The 22,454-nt window shown below is 48.0% G+C and overlaps 1 protein-coding gene across 5 annotated transcripts in view; it reads right to left on the reverse strand.

The window, feature by feature from the left end:
• Nucleotides 1-22,454, reverse strand: part of luzp2 (leucine zipper protein 2) — a 373,042-nt gene that overhangs the window by 178,798 nt on the left and 171,790 nt on the right. For all 5 annotated transcript variants that reach the window (XM_038808327.1, XM_038808328.1, XM_038808326.1 and 2 more), the window contains exon 3: nucleotides 13,124-13,194. In XM_038808327.1, coding sequence (XP_038664255.1) covers nucleotides 13,124-13,194 — 71 coding nt within the window. The remainder of the gene's footprint in view (nucleotides 1-13,123; nucleotides 13,195-22,454) is intronic.

Below are 22,454 nucleotides of genomic sequence, written 5' to 3' on the forward strand. Positions count from 1 at the left end.
GTTACCAGTGTCCCCATCACTATCCAGTTACCAGTGTTCCCATCACCATCCAGTTACCAGTGTTCCCATCACTATCCAGTTACCAGTGTTCCCATCACCATCCAGTTACCAGTGTTCCCATCACCATCCAGTTACCAGTGTCCCCATCACCATCCAGTTACCAGTGTCCCCATCACTATCCAGTTACCAGTGTTCCCATCACTATCCAGTTACCAGTGTTCCCATCACCATCCAGTTACCAGTGTTCCCATCACTATCCAGTTACCAGTGTCCCCATCACTATCCAGTTACCAGTGTTCCCATCACCATCCAGTTACCAGTGTTCCCATCACCATCCAGTTACCAGTGTTCCCATCACCATCCAGTTACCAGTGTTCCCATCACTATCCAGTTACCAGTGTTCCCATCACTATCCAGTTACCAGTGTTCCCATCACCATCCAGTTACCAGTGTCCCCATCACTATCCAGTTACCAGTGTTCCCATCACCATCCAGTTACCAGTGTCCCCATCACCATCCAGTCACCAGTGTTCCCATCACTATCCAGTTACCAGTGTTCCCATCAGTACCCAGTTACCAGTGTCCCCATCACTATCCAGTCACCAGTGTTCCCATCACCATCCAGTTACCAGTGTCCCCATCACCATCCAGTTACCAGTGTTCCCATCACTATCCAGTCACGTGTCCCCATCACCACCCAGTTATCAGTGTCCCCATCACTATCTAGTTACCAGTGTTCCCATCACCACCCAGTTACCAGTGTTCCCATCACCACCCAGTTACCAGTGTCCCCATCACCACCCAGTTACCAGTGTCCCCATCACTATCCAGTTACCAGTGTCCCCATCACCACCCAGTTACCAGTGTCCCCATCACCATCCAGTTACCAGTGTCCCCATCACCATCCAGTTACCAGTGTCCACATCACCATCCAGTTAGCAGTGTTCCCATCACTATCCAGTTACCAGTATCCCCATCACTATCTAGTTACCAGTGTTCCCATCACCACCCAGTTACCAGTGTTCCCATCACCACCCAGTTACCAGTGTCCCCATCACCACCCAGTTACCAGTGTTCCCATCACCACCCAGTTACCAGTGTCCCCATCACCATCCAGTTACCAGTGTCCCCATCACCATCCAGTCACCAGTGTCCCCATCACCATCCAGTTACCAGTGTCCCCATCACCACCCAGTTACCAGTGTTCCCATCACCATCCAGTTATCAGTGTCCCCATCAACATCCAGTTACCAGTGTTCCCATCACCGCGCTGTTACCAGTGTCCCCATCACTATCCAGTTACCAGTGTCCCCATCACCATCCAGTTACCAGTGTCCCCATCACCACCCAGTTACCAGTGTTCCCATCACCATCCAGTTATCAGTGTCCCCATCAACATCCAGTTACCAGTGTTCCCATCACCGCGCTGTTACCAGTATCCCCATCACCACCCAGTTACCAGTGTTCCCATCACCATCCAGTTATCAGTGTTCCCATCACTATCCAGTTACCAGTGTCCCCATCACCGCACTGTTGCCAGTATCCCCATCACCATCCAGTCACCAGTATCCCCATCACCGCGCTGTTACCAGTATCCCCATCACTATCCAGTTACCAGTGTCCCCATCAACATCCAGTTACCAGTATCCCCATCACCGCGCTGTTACCAGTATCCCCATCACTATCCAGTTACCAGTGTCCCCATCACCATCCAGTTACCAGTGTCCACATCACCATCCAGTTAGCAGTGTTCCCATCACTATCCAGTTACCAGTATCCCCATCACTATCTAGTTACCAGTGTTCCCATCACCACCCAGTTACCAGTGTTCCCATCACCACCCAGTTACCAGTGTCCCCATCACCACCCAGTTACCAGTGTTCCCATCACCACCCAGTTACCAGTGTCCCCATCACCATCCAGTTACCAGTGTCCCCATCACCATCCAGTCACCAGTGTCCCCATCACCATCCAGTTACCAGTGTCCCCATCACCACCCAGTTACCAGTGTTCCCATCACCATCCAGTTATCAGTGTCCCCATCAACATCCAGTTACCAGTGTTCCCATCACCGCGCTGTTACCAGTATCCCCATCACCACCCAGTTACCAGTGTTCCCATCACCATCCAGTTATCAGTGTTCCCATCACTATCCAGTTACCAGTGTCCCCATCACCGCACTGTTGCCAGTATCCCCATCACCATCCAGTCACCAGTATCCCCATCACCGCGCTGTTACCAGTATCCCCATCACTATCCAGTTACCAGTGTCCCCATCAACATCCAGTTACCAGTATCCCCATCACCGCGCTGTTACCAGTATCCCCATCACCGCGCTGTTACCAGTATCCCCATCACCACCGAGTTACCAGTATCCCCACCACCGCGCTGTTACCAGTATCCCCATCACCGCGCTGTTACCAGTATCCCCATCACTGCGCTGTTACCAGTATCCCCATCACCGCGCTGTTACCAGTATCCCCATCACCGCGCTGTTACCAGTATCCCCATCACTGCGCTGTTACCAGTATCCCCATCACCACGCTGTTACCAGTATCCCCATCACTGGTGATCCTCCAGCACCTTTGGAAGAAAGGGCAGAGGAAAAGCGCTTGCTGGCATGACAGAAGGAAGATCATGGGTGGCTCAGTAATGATTCCTTGCATGTTCCTGTACAGGATACATGGGCAAGCTGGGAGGTTCTCTTCCTCAGGGGTAGAAGGAGGAGACCAGCCTGCCTAAGCAAGCAAGCATAGACAAAGAACAAAGAACAAAGAAAAGTACAGCACAGGAACAGGCCCTTTGGCCCTCCAAGCCTGTGCCGACCATGCTGCCTGACTAAACTACAATCTTCTATGCTTCCTGGGTCCGTATCCCTCTATTTCCATCCTATTCATATATTTGTCAAGATGCCCCTTAAACGTCACTATTGTCCCTGCTTCCACCACCTCCTCCGGCAGCGAGTTTCAGGCACCCGCTACCCTCTGTGTAAAAAACTTGCATCGTACATCAGTTACATTTTCCTCCAAATCATTTATACATACTACGATCAGCAAAGGTTCCAGCACTGATCGCTGCAGAACACCACTAGTCACAGCCCTCCAATTAGAAAGGCACCCTTCCATTGCTACTCTGCCTTCTATGACTTCATCAGTTCTGTATCCATCTTGCCAGCTCACCCCTGATCCCATGTGACTTCACCTTTTGTACCAGTTTACCATGGGGGACCTTGTCCAAGGCCTTACTGAAGTCCATATAGACAACATCCACTGCCCTACCTGCATCAATCATCTTTGTGACCTCTTCGAAAAACTCTATCAAGTTAGTGAGATACGACTTCCCCTTCACAAAACCATGCAGCCTCTCACTAATACGTCTATTTGCTTCCAAATGGGAGTAGGTCCTGTCTCGAAGAATTCTCTCCAGTAATTTCCCTACCACTGACATAAGGCTCATCGGCCTGTAGTTCCCTGGATTATCCTTGCTACCCTTCTTAAACAAAGGACCAACATTGGCTATTCTCCATTCTTCCGGGACATCACCTGAAGACAGTGAGGATCCAAAGATTTTTGTCAAGGCCTCAGCAATTTCCTCTCTAGCCTTCTTCAGTATTCTGGGGTAGATCCCATCAGGCCCTGGGGCTTATCTACCTTAATATTTTTCAAGACGCCCAACACCTCGTCTTTTTGGATCTCAATGTGACCCAGGCTATCTACACACCCTTCTCCAGACTCAACATCCACCAATTCCTTCTCTTTGGTGAATACTGATGCAAAGTATTCATTTAGTACCTCGCCCATTTCCTCTGGCTCCACACATAGATTCCCTCCCCTGTCCTTCAGTGGGCCAACCCTTTCCCTGGCTACCCTCTTGCTTTTGATGTACGTGTAGAAAGCCTTGGAATTTTCATTAACCCGATTTGCCAATGACGTTTCGTGACCCCTTCTAGCCCTTCTGACTCCTTGCTTAAGTTCCTTCCTACTTTCCTTATATTCCACACAGGCTTCGCCTGTTCCCAGCCTTCTAGCCCTGACAAATGCCTCCTTTTTATTTTTGACGAGGCCAACAATATCTCTCGTTATCCAAGGTTCCTGAAATTTGCTGTATTTATCCTTCTTCCTCACAGGTACATGCTGGTCCTGAATTCCTTTCAACTGACACTTGAAAGCCTCCCATATGTCAGATGTTGATTTACCCTCAAACATCAGCCCCCAATCTAGGTTCTTCAGTTCCCGCGTAATATTGTTATAATTAGCCTTCCCAAAATTCAGCACATTCACCCTAGGACCACTCTTATCCTTGTCCACCAGCACTTCAAAACTTACTGAATTGTGGTCACTGTTCCTGAAATGCTCCCCTACTGAAACCTGGCCGGACTCATTCTCCAATACCAGATCCAGTACAGCCCCTTCCCTAGTTGGACTGTCTACATATTGTTTTAAGAAGCCTTCCTGGATGCTCCTTACAAACTCTGCTCCATCTAAGCCCCTAGCACTAAGTGAGTCCCAGTCAATATTGGGGAAGTTGAAGTCTCCCATCACAACAACCCTGTTGTTTTTGCTCTTTTCTAAAATCTGTCTACCTATCTGCTCCTCTATCTCCCGCTGGCTGTTGGGAGGCCTGTAGCAAACCCCCAACATTGTGACTGCACCCTTCTTATTCCTGATCTCTACCCATATAGCCACACTGCCCTCTGAGGTGTCCTCCCACAGAACAGCTGTGATATTCTCCCTCACCAGTAGTGCAACTCCTCCAGCCCCTTCTACATCCCCCTCTCTCCCGCCTGAAACATCTAAATCCTGGAACGTTTAGCTGCCAATCCTGTCCTTCCCTCAACCAGGTCTCTGTAATGGCAACAACATCATAGTTCCAAGTACTAATCCAAGTTCTCAGGTGCTCTCTGGTTCTCTCCCTGCAGATTAAAAGTTGAGTTGCAGGCCAGAAGAAAGAGAGAGAACAAAACAGTAGGGAAAAAGCACCTTCTCCCACTCTGCAGTGAATTACCTCACTGCACCAAATTACCAAGTTCCAAATTCCCACTCTGGATGTGTCTCACTCCGGCTGTGTCTCCTTGACTTGCGCAAAGCTTCTCCTTGACTAGCGCAAAGCTTGGCAGTGGTCACAGAGAAGGTCGACAGCCTTGGCATTATCTGATGAAGCTGACTTCAGTAGGACAAGCCAATGAACTTTGCCTTGCTACCAGGCTGAGTACCACACACCCCACGTTCCTTAGAGATCAGCAACTGAATATTTGTGAGGGAGCAGATGTTGGGTAGGGAGAATATTCCAGAGATTTGTGACTACAAATGGAGGCGACAGAAATTATTTGGAAAGGAATGGCTCTAGGTCTATCAACGGACATGTAACCTGGCACTTCCGCAAGGTCACTACATATTGACCCAATGATGTATGTATGCGATTAGTCGCAAATGGAGCAGCAAGTGCACGTTGATTGAGCAGTGTGTTTGCTTCAGAGGAGCCATTAATCAACACTGCCCTTCCGTATTCCCACTGGAGAAGAGAACCCAAAGGCAAGGAAGGCACAGGCTAATGGTGGAGTCCTGACCACCACCATTCTGATGACTATAGAGAGGAGACTGTAGAGCTGGCAGGGCACCATGGCAGTTGTTCCACTGCAGACATAGACTCTAGGTCAGTCGCAGGAGGGCGGGTTGCCCCATTACTGGTCATGAGGGAAGCCTCAGGCAAGCATGCAGGATGGTGGTCACGTGTCCTCCATTGTAAGATGTGCAGGTGACTCTGTGGGCCCCTGTCTGCAGGAGGTTGAGAGGAGGGGGAGGGATGGTTGGAGAAGTAATCTTTCTTCATTCTTTTATTCTGTTTTCCCTCACAGGTCAACCATAGAAATGGAGACCTATTATCTCCGGAGAACATTCATTCACTTATGATGTGGAGGAGATTTTGGGGGGTGGGGGGGGGGGGGTTTGGGGGGGTGGGGGGAGTGCGGGGGTTGCAGTGCCACAACATTCCCTCACACTCCCCACCAGCGGTGATACATTCACCTCAGTGGGTGTGCTCTAACGAGTAGGTTCACGCTGACAAGCTGGTGCAAGCACCAATCAGGCTGTTGCCCAGCTGCATGAGTCTGTGCCAGCCAAGGCCACTGCCACTCGGAGGACTGTCCAAAGCCCAATGTTGTGTCCCGGGCTGGTGATAGGCCTCTGTAATGTTTCACAAGCTGAAGTAACAGATGTTGGAAGTCTGGTGTGAGCTGTGTGAGGACCTGACATAGCTTCCAGAGGGGATCTGTGCCCCAGTTGGGGGGGGTGGTTATCCAAGACGTGAGTGCGATAATCCCCCTTTTCGTTGTTCATGTGTCCGTCTCTATGCGAGACTGGCAAATTTCCTGGAGAGCTACGTCCAGCAAGTAGATGCCGTAGGTGTGCACAGACCTGCATGCCAATCACCTTGCTGTTCAGCTCAAGGGAATAGTACCGAGGCGAGGGGGGTGATGAGGCGGTTGGAGTCTCCACTGCAGGCCCTCAGCCTTGTCAGGACTGAAGGGGGGTGCGATTGTGCCTTGCCAGGGGGGAGGAGGTGGCTGCCTTCTGTTTGTGGGCACTCCTCTCAGAGGACTTCTGGTGTCAATAGGAGATCTTCAACACTTCTGCCAGCGACTCCATCGCCCCAAGTTGCCACCAAGACCGAGGAGGATTCATCCCTCGGCATGCAGTGACCCTCCGGGCCTCAGGTAACCAGTCGCCTACTGCCAATCCTGTCATGCACGGGTCAGTAAGCTGAGCAGCGTGCCTCCACCTCAGCTGGGGAGAGAAGGGAGAGAGCCAGATTGGAGCAGACACAAAATAATGAAGAAAACACACTGGAAACATTTTGGCACTGCAGGTACCGAGATCGTTAATGATTCCCTGCCTGTGTATAATGAATTTTGTAATATATTTGATTTGGTTTCTGTAAGCTTTCCCACATCAGTAATAACCCTCAGGCATTGCAAGAATGGCATGCGTCGACCCACGGGCTAGCTGAAAGTACCATGCCAAATGTGTTCATCTTAACCAGTGCAGAAGCAGCAGACTCTCGTGGCCGAGGCAGTCTAGGCCAAGAGCACACATGAGTGGCATTAATCCAGGTGGCATGTTTTAATTTGGCTGGTTCACTACAGTGAAAAGGACCAGCAGAAATTAATGTTCATAAGCGTCGCTCTCGAGCCTTCCTTGTGCCCATCTGGGTGACACGTGCGGAATCTAATCACGCCAGAAGCTAAACACGAAGAGGAACAGTTAATGTATTCAGTCAACTCATTGATTAATATACTTCAGGATGAGATTACACCAGTCATCCAGTGGCTTGACTCCAGGTTTACACCACGCGCTGACATTAATCTTGTAATGTAAATGTACCATTAGCGTCTCTCAACCCAGGCAACACATACTACTTGATTTCCTCCTTCAAGTAGCATTTCACACACATCAAACAAGTTGGTGTCATTCATTCTCTGAACATGTTCCAATTGACTAAGCCATGTCGCTCGTAAAAGGACATTAATTCTCAGCTTTCAATTGGAGAATCTTTCAGCTTCCTGAATTCAACAAGGCAACGCTGAGCATCAAATGCTCACCTCCGTAGCCGAATCAGTTCAGCTCATGTACTTGGAAGAATGTTGCCGCACAATTCATCATTTCAAACTTCCTCTGACACTAATTGTTCCACTTTTGCTTGGCATTTTCCTGTAACATGAGAGGTTCATCTCATCGCTTCTTGTTTGAAAGTGTCATTAAGAAGGCCTCATGGTGTAAAGGGCTACTCATCTATGAAGAGGAGAAACAAAGGTGCAGCAGGTAATTAAGGCGGCAAATGGAACTTTGTCCTCCACTGCCAGAGGAGTGAAGTTTAAAAGCAGGGAGGTTATGCTGCAGCTGTGTAGGATGCTGATGAGGACACACCTGTACTGTGTACAGTTTTGGTCTCCTTACTTGCGAAAGGATGTACTGGCACTGGAGGGGGTGCAGGGGAGATTCACTCGGTTGATTCCAAAGTTGAGAGGATTATTTTATGAGGAGAGTGTGTATTCTGGGACTATACTCATTGGAATTTAGAAGAATGAAGGGGGGGGGGGCTTGAATAAAAACACACAAAATTCTGAAGGGAATAGGTGGGATAGAAGCAGGGATGTTGTTCCCACTGGCGGGTGGAACTAGAACTAGGTGGCATAGCCTCAAAATAAGGGGGACCAGATTTAGGACTGAGTCGAGGAGGAACTTCTTCACCCAAAGGGTTGCGAGTCTGTGGAATTCCCTGCCCAGTGAAGCAGTTGAGGCGACCTCGATAACTGTTTTTAAGGCAAAGGTGGATAGATTTTTGAACAGTAAAGTTACAATGTTACGGTGAGAGGGTGGGTAAATGGAGCTCAGTCCCACAAAAAGATCAGCCGTGATCTTATTGAATGGCGGAGCAGGCTGGAGGGGCCAGATGGCCGACTTCTGCTCCTCGTTCTTATGTTAAAGGAGTAGTAACCCTGATGACTTGAAGACTGTCATGAGAAAGGATCTTGGCTCAGAAGATTAGGAATGAGAATTGTCAGGAGCAGAGCTTAAAATAGCAAGAGTCAGTAATTCTAGTGGGAAGCAGTTTATGGGCCACCTAAAAGTTGTAATACCATTTTGGGCAGCACGGTAGCACAAATGGACAGCACTGTGGCTTCACAGCACCAGGGTCCCAGGTTTGTTTTCCCGCTGGGTCACTGTCTGTGCGGAGTCAGCACGTTCTCCCTGTGTCTGCGTGGGTTTCCTCCGGGTGCTCCGGTTTCCTCTCATGGTCCAAAGACGTGCAGGTTAGGTGGATTGGCCATGATAAATTGCCCTTAGTGACCAAAAAAGGTTAGGAGGGGTTATTGGGTGACGGGGATAGGGTGGAAATGAGGGCTTAAGTGGGTCGGTGCAGACTCAATGGGCCAAATGGCCTCCTTCTGCACTGTATGTTCTATGTTCTCAGCTACTTATGATTCATATTAATCACTTAGGTAAAGAGACATAGGGCGGGATTATCCGACCCCGGGTCGGATCGATGAATCGGCCGGGGCGCGATTCACACAACGCCGCCCCGGCGCCGGTCCGCCGATTCTCCGGTCACCGGAGAATCGGCGCCATTGGCCCCGGCGTGGTGGCGGTCAGGGGCCTCTTTACGCGGCCCACCCCGGTTATTCTCTGCACGCGTTGGGCTGAGTGGCCACCGAGATAGGCCGAGTCCAGCCACTGCCGTTCACGTGTGGTCCTACCCCGCGGGACCTCGGCGTTCATCCTGCGTGAGGTGGCCTGGTGGGGGGAACTGACTTCAAGTGTGGCCTCCACCGTGGCATGGCCTGCGATTGGGGCCTACCGATCGGCAGGCTGGCTTCTCCTGGTGGGGGCCTATTGTACTCCGTTCCGTGCCCCTGTAGCTCTCCGCCATGTTGCTTCGGGGCCAACGTGGAGAAGGCAACTAGCGCCATGCACATTCGGGCCGGTCATAACACCACCCCAGGCTGTAATTGAACCAGCGTCCCTAGCGCTGTGAGGCAGCAGTGCTACCCACTGCGTCACCATGCCGGGGTTAGTGAGAGGGCAACAAGATAACAGATGGATTAGAATGCGGGGAGGCATGAGGTTTGGTTGTAAGAATAAGTAAGAACATTGGTTGCAAGAATAGAAAAGCAGAATATTTTTTGAAAGGTGTGAAACTTATAAATAACATTGATATTCAGAGAGGGTTAGATGTACTCATACAAGGAAAACAGAAAGCTAACATTTAGTTACATCAAGCAATTAACAAGACAAATGGCAGGTTGACATTTATTAGAAAAGGACTGAAGTACAAAGAGGTTTTGCTTCAACTGTAGAGAGCTTTGGTGAGTCCACGAAAGGGTTCTGGGCAGTTTCAGTTCCATAGATGTTATAACCCACAAATATCTTACGGGGTGGGAACAATAAACTTCCCCTTGACCCTTGCAGAATACAAGCTCCCCGTTATGGGGGTGGGGAATCTCCAATTAATGTGCAGTGGTATAGCTGTAGGGTACACAAAGCCAGCCAGTTAGACACCAGCAAGGAAGGTCCAGTTGGGATTGACCGTGTGACGTACATAATAGTTATTGTAAATAAACTATGTATCTTTGAACTACTCGGTGGGGACTCCTTCGTGGCCTTATAAAACTGGCGACGAGGGTCAAACTGGATAGCTATCGATGCTGCTACACTATCTGAAGAACATAAGACACAGGGCAGGAGTAGACCATATGATCGCTTGAATTTTCTCTGAATTCTGGTACAGCTTGGAATTTTCTTTTCCTTATGCCTCTGTTCGGATGCTTAGATGTCTCTGGTGCCAGTTTTGAAGACTGGAATTGGTATGCGGAGCGAATGTGCTACTTTTTCTGGGCAAACAATATCACGGCGAATGATCAGCAGGCGGTCATTTTGCAAACTGCTTGTGGTATGCATAGTTTCTGAGTGATCAGCCTTACCTACCCAGCAGCGACCGACATGCAACCCTTCAACTAACTAGTTACTGGCAGCACTTTAACCCAATTCCATCCATTATCATACAGCGGTATCCTTTTAACACCTCGGAGAGTACCCCGGGTGAGTGCAGGATGCGCAAGATTGCCGAGTTTTGCGAATATGGTACTACCCTGCAGGAACTGCTGCGAGACCGTCTATTAATCGGCATTAACAGTGCAGCCACCCAGAAGTAACAACTGCCAAAACCTTCTCCGAATGTACTATAAGCCATACAAATTTTGCCATCCCAGGAAAGTGTAGAGCGAGGGGCTCAGGAAATTTATGGCATCGGAGTAAATATCTTGGGGCGCACCCTCTCCTGGCGCTAGACCCCCCCCCCCCACCCCACCACTACCCTGCCCTGGACCGAGGGCTTTAAAGGAATGACCCGTTGGGCAAAGGTTGGGTCACAGAATCATAGAATCATAGAACTACAGAATTTACAGTGCAGAAGGTGGCCATTCGGCCCATCGAGTCTGCACCGACCCTTGCAAAGAGCACTCTACTGAAACCCACGTATCTACCCTATTCCCGTATCCCAGTAACCCCCACTTAACATTTTCTGGACAGTAAGGGCAATTTAGCATGGCCAATCCACCTAACCTGCCTCCTTCTTCACGCAGTTCTGTGATTACATGGTATAAAGGGCCATCGGGGGTTGGTGGAGGGGTACAGGATGGTCTGGCAAGAGTGAGGGGCAATTTGGGGTGGGTACAGGGCCATGACGTAGCATGGATAGGCCAAGGGGAATGTGTAGGAGTGCGAAAGATGGGGGCTGGAGGGCCTTACTGCTTTTATCATAACTGGAACAAAGTCCGAGAGCTCTGAGACTTGCCCGGCTACCAGCCTCTCTCTGTACTCAGCAGCCCATGTGGCTGCCTCCACAAGGTTTCCAAAGGGGATGCAGACTCCAGTTACCTCCCAACCCCCTACCATGAATATCCTGCCTTTGCAGATGTTTATCCCCCCCTGATGTGGACACACCAAGCCAGGACATTTCCCAGTTCCCACTACCTGCCTCTATCAGCCCAATGCTACAGCTGAAGAGTGGGAAAACTCCAGAGGGAATTTCCAGCACAAGTGTTTGGTTTCCTAATAATACATTGATATGATTTAGATTTCATTATCTGTCCAAATGTACAGAACTTTTGGATGCGTGCGCAAGACCAAACATCACCTTTTAATGACCCTGACAATTATTTATGTTTTAAAGTATGGCTCATTGGATATCGTTTAAGAGTCACAAGCTGTTTACACCCACCAGCTTGAGACTGTGAACCTGAGATCAAAAAAAATAACTTCATAAAAAGTAAGAAGTCTTACAACACCAGGTTAAAGTCCAACAGGTTTGTTTCAAACACGAGCTTTCAGAGCACCACTCCTTCCTCAGGTGACTGGACATACCTCTCCAGTCACCTGAGGAAGGAGCTGCGCTCCGAAAGCTCGTGTTTAAAACAAACCTGTTGGACTTTAACCTGGTGTTGTAAGACTTCTTACTGTGCTCACCCCAGTCCAACGCCGGCATCTCCACTTCATAAAAAGTGGCCTCAAGGCAAATGTGTCGAGTGTGGTGAAAACATTTAAGCCCTGAATGTAATTAGCTTGTAATGTTTGCTATCTTTCCTCAAAATATTTATACCACTTAGGGAAGGAATGAGAGATCAATCTGATCTGAACCAATATTCCTTTTATTCCTGTTACGACAGTTGGTTTCTTCCATAATATGAAAGGGCAGCACGGTAGCAGAGTGGTTAGCACTGCTGCCTCACAGGTTCAAGCGGCAGGTTCAATCCCGATCTCGAGTGATTCTCTGTGTGCAGTTTGCGCTTTTTCCCCGTGTCTGCGTGGGTTTCCTCCGGGTGCTCCGGTTTATTCCCACAGTCCAAAATTGAGCGCATTAAGTGGATTGGCCATGCTAAATTTACCCGCCTAGTGTTCGAAGATGGTAAGGTTAGGTGGGGTCATGGGGATGGGGTCGGGGGTAGGCCTAGGCAGGATGCTCTTTCAGAGGGTCGGTGTCGCTTTGATGGGCCTAAGGGCCTCCATCTGCACTGTAGGGATTCTGTATAAACATAGTCAATCAGGATTCAATCTGAAACCTTGTTGGTGTGAAGCATAACTTATTGAATAACTTTTCAGATTTCATCTTAAGAGGCAAGTGTGTATGATATAGTCAACATGGTCAAGAGAAACAGCATTTTGTGGTCATTTAAGACCCGTATTAAAACTTTTGGTGGCGAATTAAGTTCCAAGAGAGTTACATCTTGACTTTAGAATATGTGTTAAAATATTCTTCGAACACATGTCCACACAACATCAAAGGTGACATTATTATTAAATATAGATACATCAACATACTTGAGAGTACAGAACTGGAGTATTGCTGAAAAAAAACAGGCTGTCGAAGCTTTTCATCTTGCACTTATCAGGACAGATCCGCAAGAATACCAATTGTAAAATCGATATTGAAAACAATTGGTATTCTTGCAAACCTTGCCTGATGAGTGCAAGACCAACAGCTTGACAGCATACCCCCTTTTTCAGCAATGTTCAACTGTGTTAGTAACAGAATAACTCAATAGCGAAAGACGGAATAAACAGAAACTCACTTCTGTTTCTGGCTGATCTCCAGAAGCTTCTGCACATCTTCTTTAGCAACTGCTTCATCAGTTTTCAAAGCCTGGTAGGGTTTTGTGAAAGAGGAAATAGCACAATCAGGAAGGATCTCGCAAATGAGACATCACAACAGAATCAAGTCAACATTAAGAATATTCATGGGTTTGTTGCATAAGCAGTAATAAATGTAGCATAGCTCCACTGATTTAAAATAGTGTGACTTCGTCATTAGCCCAAATGGTTCCACTTTAAAATTATCAAAGTGCTTTTGCACACAATATACTGACAGAGATAACATAAAAGGGAGATATTTCAAAAGTAGAGTAAGACTATGCATGTACCCTGTGAATTCCACATTCACACAGCAAGCTTAATAATATCAATCAATAGATACAGTTGTTATGGACATTTGATCCAATTAAAGACTTCCTCAATACACAACATTGCTATGAGTATAAATTACATTCAGTACTGACATTATATGACTTAATTTCATGGGTCCATTGAATCAAAGAATGATTACAGCACAGAAGGAGGCCATGATGTCTGTGCTGGCACTCCGAAAAATAATTTCCCCCAGTGCCTTCTCCCCATAGCCTTCCCATTACTCCTGTTCAGATAGTAATCTAATCCCCCCTTGAGGACGTGAATGAACCTGCCTCCCCCACACTGTCAGGCAGTGCACTCCATACATGAACCAATCGCTGCATAAAAAAGGTCCCCCCCCCATGTCGCCATTGCTTCCTTTGCCAATTGCTAAATCTGTGCCCTCTGGCTCGTGAACGTTCAACCAATGGGACCAATTTCCCCCGGTGTCCAGATCCTTCATGATTCTGCATACCTCTATCAAATTCCTCTCAAATTCTCTCTTCTCCGAAGAAAATAGTCCAATCTTCTCCAATCTATCAATACAACTGAAGCTCCTCATTCGAGAACTATTCTTTTGAATCTTTTCTGCACCCTCTCCAATTGTTGCTGAAATGTGGTGCCCAGATTGGACCCAGTACTCCAGTTGAGGCCAAACCAGTGTTTGTACAGGTTTAGCATGACCTGCTTGCTTTTGTATGCCATGGCCTTATTGATAAAGCCCAGAATGCTGCCAGCTTTATTAACTTCTCTCTAACCCTGTCCTACCACCGTCACTGATTTATACATTTTTACACCAAGGTCGTACACCCCATTTAGAATTGTATCCTGTATTTATATTGTCTCCTTTTCATTTATTTGAACCAAGTTATTTTCTGAGTTCTTTTGGACAAATCACTGGCCTATTTGGGATGTCGAAATTGTCCATGATGTTTTTTTCTTGATTAGAATTATAGCTACAATAAGTATTGAGGGGGGGGGGGGGGAAGAGGGGGGGGGGGTGAGGGGGAGGGGCAGTGGCACAGTGGCTAACACTGCTGCCTCAGAGCGGCAGGGACCAGGTTCAATTCTGGCCGTGAGGAGTTTGCACTTTCCCCCGTATCTGCGTGGGTTTCCTCCGGGTGCTCTGCTTTCCTCCCACAGTCCAAAGGTGTGCATGTTAGGTGAAACCGCCAAGCTACATTGTGCTTCAGTGTCCAAATATGTGCAGGTTAGATGGGGTTTACTGGGTTACAGGGATAGGATGGGGGAATGACTCGATGCAAACTCGATAGGCCAAATGGCCTTGGTGGCACAATGGTTAGCTCTGTGGTTCACAGCTCCAGGGTCTCAGGTTCGATCCCCAGCTTGGGTCACTGTCTGCACGTTCTCCCCACGTCTGCATGCTCTTCTTCCGGATGCTCCGGTTTCCAAAAATATACAGCTTAGGTGGATTGTCCATGCTAAATTGCCCTTAGTGTCCAAAAAAGGATAGGTGGGGTTACTGGGTTACAGGGATAGGGTAGAGGTGTGGCTTAAGTAGGGTGCTCTTTCCAAGCGCCGGTGCAGACTTGATGGGCCGAATGGCCAACTTCTGCACCGTAAATTCTATGATTCTGCATTGTCGGAATTCCTAGGTTCTATAGATTTAACTACGCCCTAACCCAGGGTGTTGTAACAAACTGCAGATGAGCAATGCATATGATGTATTAATGTTCAATGAAATCACAGAATTCACCGACTCATATAAATTTGAAACACATAAGGAGGTTCACTTGACCCAGCGTATCCACACGAGCTGATGCATACCCTCGCTACTTTCCAGATCTAGCCCTAAAGGTTGCGGAACTTCAAGAAGCTATCCAAGTCATTTTGAAATGCTCTGTGGATTTCTGCCTCTAACATGCTTTCTGGCAAGTGAGTTCCACATTCATACCACCCACTTGGTTAAAAGGATTTTCCCTTGAAGCCCCGCTAAACCGCCTCCCTCTTACTTTAAATCTATGCCAGTGGTTATAGACCCTTCAATCAAAGGAACTTCTTTTCCACTCTATCCGGACCTCTCAGAATATTATACACTTCAATCAGATCTCTCCTCAGCCTCCCCTGTCGCAAAGAAAACAACACTAGCTTATCCAATGTTTCCTCATCAAAAAACTTTTGCAAAACAGACAGAATCTTTGTAAATCTCCTCTGTACCCAGATGTTCCCAAAGTGTGATGACCAGAACCGCATAAAGTACTTCAGGTCCTACGGAAGCTAAAGAAATTTGGCACGTCTGCATCGACTCTCACAAACTTCCACAGATATGCGATAGAGAGCATCCTATCCGGCTGCATCACAGTCTGGTCCAACTGCTCGGTCCAATATCACAAGAAACTGCAGAGTGTGGTGAAGTCAGCCCAACGCATCACACAAACCTGCCACCCCCACATTAATTCTGTCTACACCTCCCATTGTCTCGGAAAGACTGATAGCATTATCAGAGACCCCCTCACACCCAGGCATTGCCTTCTTCCAGACCCTTCCATCAGGCAGAATGTACAGAAGTCTGAAGACTCGCAAATCCAGGCATAGGAGCAGCTTCTTCCCCACAGCTACAAGACTCCTCAACGACTCCCCCTCAGACTGATCTGTTCCCTGTAAGAACACTATTCACGACGCCCTAAGCTGCTCTTCCTCATGTATTTGCTTTGTTTGGTCCCTTGTTCTGCACTGTAACCAATCACTATTTTGTCGATGTACCATTTGTCAATGTTCTCTGTTGATTATTTTTGTGTTTACTATGTACTGTGTACGTTCCTCGGCAGCAGAAAAATACTTTTCACTGTACTTCGGTACTTGTGACAATAAATCAAATCATTATTAGTTGTGGCCTAAACGTGGAGGAACAGAGTGACAGGTCTGCTAATTAGTTTTTAACAACAAGAAAATAAAATTTTAAATTATTGATATATACCACAAAATGCAAAGGACCCAGTACTGTGCCCTGTGGAAGCCCTCTGGAAAGAACAATCCAATCACCCATTGTGCATCACGCTTTACTTCCTGCTTATCAGCTCATTTTGGATCCAACTTTCCACTTCGCGTTGGAATCCATCGGCTGTTAACTTTGGTGATCAATCTCTCCTGTGGGGCAGTACCAAAAACCATGCTACAATCTACACCAAATGCACCACCTTCTGTCAGGAAAACAATGGTAGTTTTAAGGGATTTATCTTCTTATGGGTCAATATTAGAAATAAGGGGTTGGATTCTCCAATTTGGAGACTATGTCCGCACGCCGACGTGGGAACGCCAGGAAAACTGTCACAAAACTGCCACCGATTCCGCATTTTGCTGGGGGCTAGCAGGACGGCAGCGTAGAGCACCCGGCTCCAGCTGCCGATACGGCCTGGAGAATTGCCGGGTCCGTGGACCCGGCCCACAAAATAGACCACACGTGTCCCCCGCCGTCGGGAATTCGGCCGGTCAGGGACAGAGCATCGGGGGGCGTCAATACATGGCGCAGCCGCTTTGTAAGGGGCGGAGCATCGCGAAAGTGGCGCCGCCCCCGATTTGGGTGGAAAATGTGATTCTCCGCCCGTTCTCTGAACGCGGTTTCGGCGTCGGCGAACAGAGAATCCAGCCCATGGTATGGTTTTAAGTGGGTTTACTTGAATGTTTCTGTGTAAGGATGGGTGAACCTATAGTTAGATTCACGCCAAACAAAGGTGCTTGTATGTGTGGGGGATTGCTCAGTTCAAACTGTGCTCCTCTTTTGCTTAGAGAGGTTCCAGCATGAAAAGTAAACAGGTTTGCATAAGCATAAAGTTGTTGCTTAACAACTGGGGGAACCTTTAAGATAGGAAGACCTTAAAAGTTTCATTTTTGCTGTATATTAGGAGTTGAACATAGGAAGCCAGGGAGTGAACGTCTGCCAGAAGAAGCGTTGGACAGGACAAGGGGGCTGCAAAAAGGCAGACTGCCCAAAGAACGAAATAAAGTACCGCCAATCAGGGAATTTGGAGAGAAAGAATGTCATAGGAAGACTGAGGCTGAGGGAACAGAGACCAAGAAATTGAACAAACTTCAGGAGAATTCAAGGGAAAAGCAGATAAAGTGTTTTGAATTTTGAATTGAAGAGATAGCTGCAGTAACCAGCTTTAAAGTTGGAAAGCAGACTTCAGAGGTAAATCAAAAAGTTGGTTCCATCTTAATACAGTCTGGGAATTGTGAAGAGTTTGTGTAACAGTCAAGACAAAGGAATCCTGAAGGAGGATGTGTAAAACTTGAAAGCGAAACCATGGCGAAAGCAGCTGAAAGAAAGCATTGTTTAAAAGGAGACTTGAAAGTCGGACATTTTGAAAACAAAATTTGAAATCACTTGCGTGGAAACCGGAGTTCATTGAGACAAGGTGGATTAAGGTGTCGGAATCACCTGGGGAATTTTGAGGGGAAAGCTACAGTAATTCACTTGATTTCAGAGTGGAGTGTGTCTGACTACAACCAGCCTGTGTGTTTAAAGTGACTCTGTGCTACTGAGACCTTTATAGCCAGGATATGCTTTGTAACCTGTGTTAACCTCCAAATCGGTGTATATTTGTGAAGCTAAGGGACGAGTATAGGAGTAGTATATCATAAGCTAACTTTCATATTTAATAAATGTTTTTTGCTTGTTGTTAAATGTAATCAGCAGACCTGTGACTCGGTCCCTCCACGTTTGATGGAAAAAATGGTAAAAGTTACAGGGCAAAGTCTACCCGAATGGGAACAGAGTCCCATAGCGAGCATGTTTAGCCGGGTGTTTCCCAGCTCTTGGAGTGCCGAGAAACCCCACGCTACCGAACGGGACTCTCTTCGCATTCAGGGAGATTCAGGACTCCTTGAGTAGGCAGCACTTAGTGTCGTTTCCCAAGGCCCCAACTCACTTATAAGGGGGCCCTCAGCCCTCCCCTCACTCCCCTGCACCCATGCAGGGCACCACCTCCGGTCCAATCCCCATCGTGGGAAAATGCCAGCTTGGCATGTTGGCACTGTCAGACTGGTACCCTGGCAGTGCCCCTGCCAGCTGGCAGTGCCACCTGGGCACCTTGCTAGGCTGACACACAGGTGGCACTGTCAGGGTGCCAGCTTGCCAGTGCCAAGGTGCCTTGGTGGCACCAGCAGTGGCAGAGTGCCATCCTGCCCGTGTCTTTCTAGATTAAGATTCATTCAGTCCCTCAGAATTTTTTCCAATAATTTTCCCACTACCGAGGATAGGCTATCTGGTCTGTAATACTCATGCTGTCCCAGTTATCACTTTTTACACAATGGTGCAATGTTAGTCCTCCTCCCTCTCCTCCTCCAGCCCTCCGGAACCACACCTGTAGCTGGAGAGGATAGGAAAATTATGGTCCGAGCCTCCGCTATTTCTTCTCTCAGTTCGCCTAAATACATTGCCACTTAATTCTGAACCAAGAAAACATAGGTCAACACAATCAAAAGAATGCTATAATTGTTTGAATTTAATTCTCTTTTAATATCCTTTCGTAACCTTCAGCAAAGCGGCATATCTGACTGTATTTTACAGGGCACCGCTGTTGCTACCCCACAGTGAGAATTTGGAGGGAAGAGTCCACCCCACTGACAGTTAATGGTCAGAGGAGCATTAATTGCTTTAAGGCAAAACCTTTTCCCCAATCTGGACAGAAAGTCATGGGCGGGACTCTCCAATCCTGCGGCAGAGTGTCCACGATGGCGTAAACGCCATCGCGTTTTACGACGGTGTGAATGGGCCGCTCCCATGTCTAATTCTGGCCCCTACAGGTGTCAGCACGGCGCTGGAGTGGTTCACGCCGCTCCAGCTGCAGATCCCGGTGGGAACTGGGCACCGCAGGATCCGCGCATGCGCAGTTGCGCTGGTGCCAAGGAGGACATGCGCAGTGGCGCCGGCGCCAACGCGCACATGCGCAGTGACCTCCTTCAATGCGCCGGACCCGACACAACATGGCGCAGGGCTACATGGGCCGGCGCGTCGGAAAGGAGGCACCCAGCCACAGAGGCCGGCCCGCCAATCGGTGGGTCCCAATCGCGGGCCAGGCCACATCGGAGGCCCCCCCTCCGGGGTCGGACCCCCCTCCCCTCCAACAGGCCGCCACCCGACCCTTACACACCGCGGTCATGCCGTCCCAGAGCAGGTTAGAATGGCGCCGGTGGGACTTGGCTCTTTTCCTACAGCTGCTCGGCCTGTCCGGGCGTAGAGCGGCCAGCGACCTGCGCCGCGCCAACCACACTGGCGCCAATGGCGCTGATTCTCCACACTGCGGAGAATTGTGTGCCGGCGTCGGGGCAGCATGGCTCGATCGCCGGGATTCTGCTACCTGGCACGGGGCTGGTAGAATCCCGTCCAAGGTCTCTGAGAGCCACCGGCCAAACAGGTCTGTCTCAACAGCTCCACTGGCAGTGGTGGTCACTGGTGGGACTTAATCCCAATGCCACATAACCAAAGTAAATGGGAGGAGAGTATTTTGCCAGGGCCAGGCTGAGGCAAAGGCTAAAAAAGCCAGGGGTGGAGGAGAACCAGGTGTCCTCCAATTGGCCCCCGGGTGCCCGTTAACAAGGATAATCTCATCCTCACCCGCCAGGAGCTAAATATCGACATAAACATAGGCCATTAATAAACAGTGATAGGATGAGGGCCTTCAATGACTATAAATTGACCTCTTATGGGCATCAACTGGCCCATGAGTTGGCCAGCTGCCAAGTGATGGGCATGATGACCTTTGCATTTTAGCCACCCCCTCCCCTCCCCAATGTCCCCCCCCCCGCCCCAACCCCACAACTTCCAAAACCTGCAGGCCTGTCATTGAAGACTGTAGAATCCACCCTTTAGAGTACTGAGCTCTACTGGAAGTTTGCTTTTGATTAAGTGAATAATCAAAAACCCACGACTTACAAATGTACACAAATAAAAATGTAAATGCCAAATTGATAAACATGTCAAATCCTTTGATAAACATTGAAATCAGAGTTCAATAAGAATTGCTGTAAAATGTAATCCTTATCACTGCGCTTATCCGATTGAAGCATTACATCAAAAAATCTAACTATCCTTCTGTAAAACTCATACTGAATTCCCTATACGCTGCTTCTGCACCCAAACAACATCGACAACACTTAGGGACATCAGAAAGAGCAAGTCAACGAACCAAAATGTTTGATAATGAATTATTCATTAATTGTTTTATGTTTGATTATGGCTGAAATCCCTTTGCCAGGGGTTTCACGAATAGTGTCTAGCGTGGAAGTGGTTTGATATTTCAAGTTGAATTACCTACCTCATACTTTAACTGCTGCTGTAAGTGAAAGAGAATGTTTTGTTCTATTTTCAGTATTTCCTCTGTGTTGAAAATAAAATAGTAACGATGATTCTAGTTAATATTTTATCAAATTTTACGCAGTCTGACTGCCACTGCTTTTTCTCTGCTGATTTTGCCTAAAGCAAGACTGTATATCCCATGAAGTAATTCTAGTTATTACACGCAGAGCTAAAATTTGAAAGGCAACGCCAATTTTGTCACGAGATACAAGAACAAGCTTTGCTGGGGTGTGTCACTTGCAGCAAGGCCAACAGGTCCTCTGGGCTCTTACAATGCCAAGCGATGCCCCTGCCCACCAATTATTCAATCAAGAAATAATCTGAGGAAGGACTGAGAGTGAGAGCAAGTTAGGCTGGGTGAATCCAGTGTTAAATCAGGCACAGAAAGAGAGGCAAATAAAGAATGGACGAAGAGAGAACAAAAAGAGACAGGGCGGAAATGTAAGAAAGAAAATGAACATTTTCAAAATTTCCTGAAACAGATCGTAACTTGAAGGAATGAGACTCTGCACTTGCAATTGTTCACTTTCAGGGTAAGAGGGATGAATCGGCAGTCATTCATATTTCACATTCTTAAAATGGTACTTACGCTGTTAATTGCTGGACTTAAGTTCAATGCTCAATTAATGTGTGAAATGTAGAGACCTTGTGAATATCCATGAATCCAACAGCAAAGTTGAGCAAATCGACTAGGAACTTTTGGTGATTCACTCTTCCTCACTACACTTCATCCATGCTGACTACAATTCACTCTTCCTCACTATAACTCACCCTTTCTCACTGCACTTCACAGTTCCTCACTACAATTCACACTTCCTCACCACAATTAGAACATAAAACATAGAACATAGAACAGTACAGCACAGAACAGGCCCTTCGGCCCTCGATGTTGTGCCGAGCCATGATCACCCTACTCAAACCCACGTATCCACCCTATACCCGTAACCCAACAACCCCCCCCCCCCCCCCACTTACTTTTTTTAGGACACTACAGGCAATTTAGCATGGCCAATCAACCTAACCCGCACATCTTTGGACTGTGGGAGGAAACCGGAGCACCCGGAGGAAACCCACGCACACACGGGGAGGACGTGCAGACTCCGCACAGACAGTGACCCAGCCGGGAATCGAACCTGGAACCTGGGACCCTGGAGCTGTGAAGCATTTATGCTAACCACCATGCTACTGTGCTGCCCTTTCGAATAGCAGAGGATAGTTTCGATTCACCGACTTCTGGGTTATGGGCCCAGCACGCATCCGCTGCGCCACTCTGCTCGTGGCTTGACCCTTCCTCACTACAATTCACGCTTCAACACTACAATTCACACTTCCGCACGACAACTCACACTTTCTTGCTACAGTTCACCCTTCCTCATTACAATTCACTTTCCTCACTACAATCCACTCTTCCTCACACAATTCACTCTTCCTCACTTAAATTCACTCTTTCTCACACAATGCTCACTTCCTCACTTAAATTCACTCTTCCTCACACAATTCACTCTTCCTCACTTAAATTCACTCTTCCTTACACAATGTGCACACTTCCTCACTACAATTCACTCTTCCTCACACAATACGCACTTCCTCACTACAACTCGCCCTTGCTCACACAATGCTCACTTCCTCACTTAAATTCA

Source organism: Scyliorhinus canicula, chromosome 9 (assembly GCF_902713615.1).
Source record: "Scyliorhinus canicula chromosome 9, sScyCan1.1, whole genome shotgun sequence".
In the NCBI taxonomy this organism is placed as follows: domain Eukaryota; kingdom Metazoa; phylum Chordata; class Chondrichthyes; order Carcharhiniformes; family Scyliorhinidae; genus Scyliorhinus; species Scyliorhinus canicula.